The 9,098-nt window shown below is 38.6% G+C and overlaps 1 protein-coding gene across 1 annotated transcript in view; it reads right to left on the bottom strand.

Moving 5' to 3' along the window:
- The window catches only part of SEMA3C (semaphorin 3C), a 183,207-nt gene extending 177,205 nt beyond the window's left edge, over nucleotides 1-6,002 (bottom strand). The window contains exons 1-2 of the mRNA XM_019543640.1: nucleotides 5,093-6,002; nucleotides 1,519-1,659 (exon numbers count right to left, since the gene is read on the bottom strand). Coding sequence (XP_019399185.1) covers nucleotides 1,519-1,621 — 103 coding nt within the window. The 5' untranslated portion in view covers nucleotides 1,622-1,659; nucleotides 5,093-6,002. The remainder of the gene's footprint in view (nucleotides 1-1,518; nucleotides 1,660-5,092) is intronic.
- Between the last annotated feature and the right edge of the window lie 3,096 nt (nucleotides 6,003-9,098).

A 9,098-nucleotide genomic window follows, 5' to 3' on the forward strand; every position in this document is an offset into this window, starting at 1 on the left:
TAATTTTGGCCTACCAGAATAAGTATGATTATTAATATCAATAATAATAATACCAGTAATCATAACAATAGCCACTAAACTGGCAGTTCCAAGGCTTGCTCTGCATGTGGGCAAAATTCAAGTGGTGGACACATAGCAGCCTTGCTGCAGGGAAAGAGTGCAAAATTTTCCTAATTAGGCCTAGGATCTAGCCCGGGTGTTACAAAGACAGACCAAAGCCCATCTGGGTTGGTAGAAGGCTGCAGGGTTTGAGTGTGCTGCATATGAAGTGACAATCAGTTACTAATTTAATTAGTATGGAAGATAAGCTGAGAAGACACACATATTCTGCAGAAGCAGCTGGAAGCAGAATTTTAGGGGAAGAATAATAAAGGACTGCAAGATTTCCTAACATTTGGATGATTGAAGCAATAATAAAGTAAATGGAGTCAGTTATACAAATATAAATAGCCTTTGACTAGGTCAGCGGCCTTTCCCATTTATTCCTCTTATGTTCTTTATTATGAACTAGATGATTCAGTTACACTTTGCACGTGGTTTGGACTGTGAGCAGCACAAGCTAAGTTTGGCAAAATAATTTGAGCTGACGCTTGAATTCTAAATTTCCTGAAATTTGTAAGCTCACAAATTTCCATACATCTCCTGGAAATTGCATATATAGAAAACATCAATCAAAAGCATATTTTCCTTCCCTAGATTCTTTTTATTTCAGCAGAGTTTGTCAAAACCTCAAGGAATTCTCATGCAAATACGAAGAAGGGAAAAATCATTAAAATAACATAGAGTCACCAAATGAAACACTAATAGCTGACATGCAACGAGGCCCTGTATCACAATTAAGTGGAGGATGTTAAAGCAATTGCATTGCTATTAAAGAAACACTGCATGGGCTTTTAAGGAAAAGAAGTTTTAGAGGTGAACCACATCAGGATTTTGAAAGCAAGCATTTTTACTGTCTACAGTAGGTGGATATCAATAATTTGATGCAATGATCATTTAAAATTCACAGATGGGATCACTAAATGATGTGAAACACATAACAAGCAACCGTGCAAAACAATGGATGATCCTTGATACCCAAAGTACATTCAAGGGGCCTGATTTTTCACAGGGGGGAGGGTACCTAATTTAGACAGCAGACAGAGACAACTCCGAATGCAAACTTCTTGCTATCATTGACCACATAATCATACATTCAAATATACATTGTAGTAATACCCTTTCCAAAACAAACAAACAAAAAACATAGAAGAAATACAAGTCTTCAGTCTTGCTAATCTGTAAGCACAACATTAAATGCAAAATTAAAGAGCTCCGCCTGTGCATGCGATTGCAATTCCCGGGACTCTAGCCTCTGTACAGAAGTTCACCTTGAGCGCCCGAGTATGGTGGCAATATGAATAGATATCAATAATTGTGGACACCCATCAAGAAGCCTGCTCCTTATTTATTGCTCAGCTATTGAGCTGAATGTTGTACACTAACATTTGCAGGAGGGACGTTTATCGCCTGTCTTACCGTTGAATGTTAAGAACACCCTGGCCTGAGGCAGTGCCGATCCTTTCACGCTGCCAGAGTAAATAAACATCCCAAGCACCATGTGGAGGGCTAGAAATGCCATTTCTTCCGATTTGCAAGTTAATATCCAAGAAATGAAACCTACAAGGAAAAAAGAGCCCGTTACTGACTTTACCTCGTATAAACTGCCGGAGACAAAAAGAACCGTTCAGAGCAGCAGGTGTCCCACAGCTTTGCCAGACCAAAGCTGTAATGTATGACAGAGTGAAGGAGACACTGCTCTTCTGCTTTTGCTTTATACATCTGAAAACATTTTGTTTGGCTATGTTCTTTGCTGGCACAAAAAGAGCTATAAGCCTGTTAGGTGGAACCAATATACAGTTTTTAGCTCAGTCAAACTACAGGATTTAGACCTTTTTATTATTTTTTTAAAGGGCAATTCCACCTGCTGGAAAAATAGTTAGGCTAAATGTCAAGGCAGAGCAAAGCAATGACAGGAGATAGTGTTCCATGAACAAAAACTGGCTGATATTTTTAGATCTCTCTCCCTACTGTACTTCATAGTTAGTATACTATTTTTTAAACTTAAGGCAGGTTCCTAACAGCCCTCAACTCCCTTTTTATTCAAGCTTTATCCAGTGTAAAATAAATTACAAAAAATAGATTGAAATGCTGGAAATAATGGCCAGCTTAGTGCAAAGCACAGGCAGAATATCATCATTGTACTCTTTATACTTAGCATCCCTCATTTTCTGCTTAGGATAGGGACTTTAGCTGGCTTCCCAAATTTTCATATTATAAGAATACTTGATACATAAACACCATAGTCACTTCATTATACCATTCCTTTTAGACAGTTCAGGTGAATGAAATTTGTACATGCCAATACTCCCCTTTACGGTTAGCCTATCCATAAGAAAGAATATTAAGAACATATAAAAAAGCACATATGTATGTGCCAAACTGGTTCTGACCACAAGTTGACCCAGCCCAGTGTCCTGTATCTCACAATGGCAATGACAATCTTTCACAGCACAGAGTATAGGTCTTAAATTAGGGTCAGCATCCTAATCACCAGGCATGGTACAAGGAGGGAGGGAGAATAAGATGCTGGAAGTACTACAACATGTCTTATTTTCTAATGGCAGTGTAACTCATTCAAGACTCAACCTGTTGGAGTCAACAGGAGCTTTTCCCTTGACTTCAATGCATTTTGGATCAAGCCCATAAAACAAAATGTCATTCAGAGCTAAATTGCCATTTAGCACCTTGATAAGATTTCTTATTTGAATATCTCAAACTGCTTCCCATAGGTTAATATAGCTGCACAAAAGCAGGTGAGTATAAGTAGCCAAGTCTGAAGCTTCAGAAATGGAGGATAAGTGGTGTGAATGGTCATCCCAAGATGCCACTAACAGCCTGAACATCTATTTTCACCAGTTTAACTCTGTCAGTATCAATGGGTTTACACTGGTTTAAAAACAGGTATAATGTAGCAAGAAATCAGTTTCCTAGTCAGCGACCTTGCTAGAAATAATTCCCACATATTCTAATTCTCAGCTCTTATCCTTGTTCCTCCATTCTGGATATGCTTTCTTATACAAGTGTAATATCTAGGGCTCAGTGGTTCTGTAAGGTAAAATGTATTTGATTCAATCAGAATTAAGGGCACTCAGTGCTTTTCAGTATATGATCCTTTGTGTAGGGAAATTTACTCAGAATGGTAACATTAGGCTTTTGCTTCACCTGAGTACTGATACTATCTAGACTTGGCCTGCACACTGTGCTCCACAAAGGCCACTGCCAAGAGCCCTGAAATATTGAAGACAGTATTTCAGAATCTTTGTTTTTTCAGTTCCTAGCGTCCATCCAACCCTAGCATCTCTGAATCCTAAGACTAACACTTGTCCTAAAAAAACCTGGCTCCGACCAGCAAATCATGTCATATAAGGCAGTGAGCAGCTGTCAGCTATTGATGACTAGGTCAGGACCAATTTGGGCAGGATTCACACTATTGACTTAGAGGTAGAAAGTGCAGTGTCTTATTACTAAGCCTCTCAGTCATCCAATATCCAATTACTGTAAATCATTTGAAAAGAGCTACAATCTGCATTAGAATTATGCAGTAAATCAAGGGCTGGAAGGAGGGAAAGACAGCTTCAGCAACAGTCTGATTGTGCTGGAAATCTAAACCTTTTCCGTCTGATCTGTAGTGTAGAGAAACACATGGAGATCAGAAACACCGTGTTTCTTCATTAACTGGCAATGATCACTAGTGCCAGGAAGTCCCAAATACAGATCTGAACTGCAAAAGGTAACTACCCATTCGGGAACAGTTCCAGTTTGCTTTTAAGAGTTTGATAGCTAATAACATACTTGTTGTAAAGCCTTTGCCAATAATTTGAAGCAAGCTAAATCCAATATTAACACCACTGTGAGGATTTTAAATTTCAAACCCTCCCACTAGCCCATGAAGTATCCTTTTACTTAACCTTCTTCAAAGAGTAAAATGCCATTAAATCCTGATAAGATTGCTTTCTCAGGCTAAAACAAATGGCCAATCACACAGAGCATGTGATTTTAACAGATGCAATGGGATTACAGCAGTAGTATTATGCCGCCTTTGCCATACAGATAGAAAGTGAAGGAGGAGAAACTGTTGGATTGTGCCTGTTCTACTAAATAAAACTGGAAAAAATAGTGAAACAAGTTTTTGTTAACACTTCCCCCCTCCTCCTCCTCTTCCTCCTGCAAATTCTAATTAAATCGAATTTCGGAGTGAAATCTGAGTGAAAGACTTCACTGCGTGAATTGCAGCTTTTCACTCTTGCAACACAGTGACAGGCAGTATAAGATCCTAAATATAAGCAGCATGTTCCCTGCCCTGTTGTTAGATACACAAATAATATGGGCACAGAGTTGCCATAAAGGTATCTAAGGGCTTTGTTATCACAGCTTTCATTGACATGCAAGTTAGAGAATGGAAACTGTTTGGAACTGAAAGCTTTACATATCTTGCAGTGCACTGGCAATTAAACCCAAACTTGTTTTGGTTTAGGATCTTAGTTTGGACCTCTATCCCAGTTCTGTATTCATCTCCAGAAAGTCACTAAAATCAATGTGTCCTGTACACATGATCTGTACTGGCAACCAACAGCACTATAATCTTAAAAGTACACTGGTTAGGCACTGACACCATAAATGCAATGACTAAGTTTCATTTCTCACTGTTCTTCCAATTCTGTCAATGTGGAAAAAAAAATTAAAATAAAGCAAAGAAAACTGTAGAGCTAAGAGTTAAAGTTGCATTCACATGGACTTTCCCTTTAAACATGCTACACTGTTAGAAAAAAACATGTTCTGGCCTCGCCATAAAGTGCTGTGCAGGTGTCATATGTTAAAGGCTTAATTCTCACAGTATTCTCTGCAATTAAAATTATTCACTGGAAGAAAACAAAGAAGAAAAATAAAAAAAATATGCTAATGTGAAAAACCCCATATATTAATTATCTCCAAGAATCAATCACATTTCACATCTATTACATTGCTAAAAACAAACTTCAGTTATGCTTACCCAGCTACTGATAGCTATCTGTTTTCTATCAGTTTATGGACTCCACTCCTTTTACCAGAGCACTTTAATTCCAAACCTGGTTCATTTTTGGGGGGCAGGAAAAGACTCTTTCCTCCTGCTGGTTGCAAATGTACTCCCAGTTTCTCTGTACAATAATCCTTATTGCTATAGTCCTAAGGCACCAGGAACTCTTCTCCCTATTCCTCAATTAAGCACCTAAGAGTGAATGGAAAGTAGCTGAGCTCTGACCGGGAAAGCTTTGGTTTCCAATTACAGCCACCACTCATTCTGGTCCTCCTGCCCTCCCAGCAACTGCCTTCGAGAGGCAGCTGAACTCCAGGCTTGAATACATCATTAGGCTGAGCAAATAGGGCTGTATCTCATAAATAATGTATGCGCCACACCCATAAGGAAGAGAGTGAGAATGAAATGCAGAAGGGAAGATACGGGGAGAGCAAGAACAGGAACAGGAGTAAAAAGGCAGAGAGATGAAGGGTGAAATCAGGCGACGGATGCCAGGACTGGTTTGCTCCACACAGAGATGCCAGCTCTTCAGCTGTTTGCTTAGCAGCCTGGAAGAGAAGGCAGGGTCTTGAAGGGTGGGCTGAGAGGATCTTATGCAGCACTTGGAAAGCAGACAGGCCCAGTTTGGCCATAAATATCCAACTGCACTGCACTTTTAAATGGAAAAACTGATTAAATCCTTTTAAGGGAAAGCGTTTTTTCCCCTCTGAAGTACAGTTCCATGGCTGATCTCTGTGACGCGTCTCATACACTCACACTAAGTGCAGCCAAGCCGAGTTTCCACAGCATGCCAATGATCTGAGCTACCTTTGAATTACAAAACAATCCTGCTGGATTTATGAGTGCTATGACTCCTTATTACTGTTTCCTTTCCTCTGTGAAGTATGTATTCTCTGTAACCCTGTACAGTCAGACGTCTTGCTCTCCTTCCATTGATAAATAAATAAATGCTCTGGTTTGAACCTACCTGTCTCAAAGGAGTGTGGTCCACAGTCTTATAGGCAAAGGCATTTGAAAGTTCAGAGCCCACAAACAGACATGTTTCTCAACTAAAGGCATATTATAATGCCAAAGACTGAACTCGGAGCAACAGTGCTCTACTTAGGAGTCGTAAGGCACGCTTTGATGTTCATGGTAAAACTGCTGCTCTCTCGCGAGCCAGATGTTTAAACTCTAGGCAACTGGCAGACAGCACTAAGATTAACAGGCACTGGAAGACATATAGGAATTATATTTGCCCAGTAGATGTCGCTATACAGAGGGGAAAATAAAAATGAAGTAGGAGAAATAATTAACCTTAAAACTGAGTTCGGAGTATGAAGGCTGTTTGCTGTTTTTATTCAGTTTAATTTTTTCCTCTTTAAATCCTTAAAAATCACATGAAAAATGGAAATTATAAGAAGGACTGATAATATCTCTGGTTAAAACTAGATCTCAGAATTATTAGAATTTGTGCAGAAAACCCCCAGAATGTAAGAAAAGGTGAACATGTCAAAAGTACCTACATGATGAGGGGATCTCAGTCTCATTTCTGGTGGGAGACTCCCACTTCCTAAGTCACTTAGGTACTTTTGCAAATATTAAATAAAACACTTGAAAAACATAGATTAATACAAAATAATAGTTTTAGATCAGCATGGTTTCTTTACAGGCAGTGGAGCAATGCCAATGTATAAAACAGGACCTATGTAGACAAGCTCTGGGAGGAGTTCTCCTAAATTCTCTTATAAATGTACTGTTATTGGTTCGCCCCACAACATACAACAATGTGGTAGTCAACAAGGCAAGCTTACAATAACAAGGAAGCAGCAGGACAGTTCTGTAAACTGAATACAGCTTCCTGACTGAAGAATTTGACTTAATGAAACTCTCTTGGTACCTACGTGGCTCACATGGATAAGTACTCACATGACTAAGAGCTGCACAAATCCAGCCCCAAATAAATTGAATTTTATATGTATGTATGTATGTATGTATATATACGTGTGTGTATGTGTGTATATATGTATGTATGTATGTGCATGTATGTATATATGCATGTATTTTACATAGATGTATGTATATGTATGTATGTTTGTGTGTGTATACATATGTGTATGTATGTATGTATGTATGTGTATGTCTATGTGTATATATATGTATGTATATATATGTATGTGTGTGTGTGTGTGTGTATACACACTACTTCAGCACCTCTGTCTTTACAAGTGCTCCATCCCATCCCTAATGGGTAAACTAATATTATCTTCAAATGTAAAATAGCCATACAAATTGCAAGTAGATCCAGAGAAATCTGCCCACGGACCATCATCTGAACAAAAGCCACTGGGAGTTTTGCCATGACCTTAGTAGCAACAGAACTGGACTAGACTTTAGCAAACCTGATCTGCTACGATTCCACTCTGGGGTGAGATGTCCTGATACCATCTGCCAGTTTGGACTGTCTGCAGTAAAGCTGATCAAAGGCTTTGTGTGCTCAAAGGCTGGCTGCCGCCCCAACTTTACATGTAAGCATAGTAGTGTTTGGACTAATTCAGACAGTGATAAACAGCTATATGCTTATGTTCAACAAAGAAGAGAACATTTTATAAAATTTGAACCAAGGAACAGTTTGAAGCATGAGTCTGTCAGCATTCACTGAAATCACTCACACTCCTCTGTATTTTCATGTGTATGAACACTGGGGAGCCATTTGGTTACCTGCATTCATCTTTCATGTATGTCAGCTAAATCTGGGATCCAAAAGTAAAATCGAACACTCAGGAAAATTATGTGGATTTTGGACACTGTCTTGAGAACCATGGGTTCATAAAAAAACAAATGAACTACAAGAAGCTATATATACACAGAGCTTTAATCTGAGAGACATAATAATGCACATCTTACTGCTATGAAAGGAAAACTAAGCACATTTCAGAAGCTGAAAAACAAATCCAGACATGAATAAACATGCAGTATTTACTTGCTTTATTTGTCATATGTATCTGTGTGGGAAAGAGATAATTAATTTTATACCATATTATAAAACTTCACATATCTGCTCTAAGTGAAATAGTTAAAGATTTAGTCTAAATGTTTTGCAATAGCATGCTCTAGCTTCAAGCAATGACAGTGGAATGGAAATTACTTTTCCAAACACTAAGGTGTGGTTGCAGTATTTACTGGCATGAATCATTCATATGAGTGAAATGAAAAGTATGTGAGACTTGCTTTCCTCGCTGTGGCTGTAAAAGACAACAGAGATTGAGAGAAAAATGAACTAACAGAGGACCAGTTTTGCAAATCATTAGTAATTATTTATGTAGTAGACAAAGTATCTTAAGTACTTTATAGCCCAATTCAGATCTCCCATACACCAGATTTACAGTGGTATAAGGTCAGTGAATTCAGTGGAGTTATACCTGATAGATTCATGTATATTAGAACAGAATCATGCCTGTGTTCCTACCTCTAATTTTTCACATCCTAAATCCTGCAAAATGATTTGCATCTTCAAACTCTCATGGTCACATCAAATATCCTTAGGAGATGTGACATTGTTTTGTGCTTTGGATGCATATTTCCACCCACTGATCAACTCCTTGTATCAAGACCTAACTTCAGACACAAGTACAATGAGCCAGCGGGGTGGAGACAAGTGGACCGAGAGGTCAAAGACTAGGACTAGCATATGCTAAGACTTTCTCTTACATTCTTTCTGTCCTTTCTGTTTAGATCATCAGCTTTTTAGGGCTTGGGCTTTCTTTCATTTTATGTGTACAGTTCACAGTGAAATGAGCTCTCTTGTCCTTTGGTCACTATTCAGAATGTTTTATTACATGTTCAGAATTGAGTAAGGAAATGGAAAAGTTAAAGAAAGCAGGGAGAACAGGTCAAGGAACAAAGGTTTTAGAAAAGGAAGGGTTATCAAGAAGCTGAAAGATAGTGATGGATAAAAAAAGGCCTAGCAGGAGGAAGGTGAATGAATGAAAGCAGTGAGTGA

This window comes from Crocodylus porosus, unplaced genomic scaffold (assembly GCF_001723895.1).
Source record: "Crocodylus porosus isolate Cpor-Errol unplaced genomic scaffold, CroPor_comp1, whole genome shotgun sequence".
Classification (NCBI taxonomy): domain Eukaryota; kingdom Metazoa; phylum Chordata; order Crocodylia; family Crocodylidae; genus Crocodylus; species Crocodylus porosus.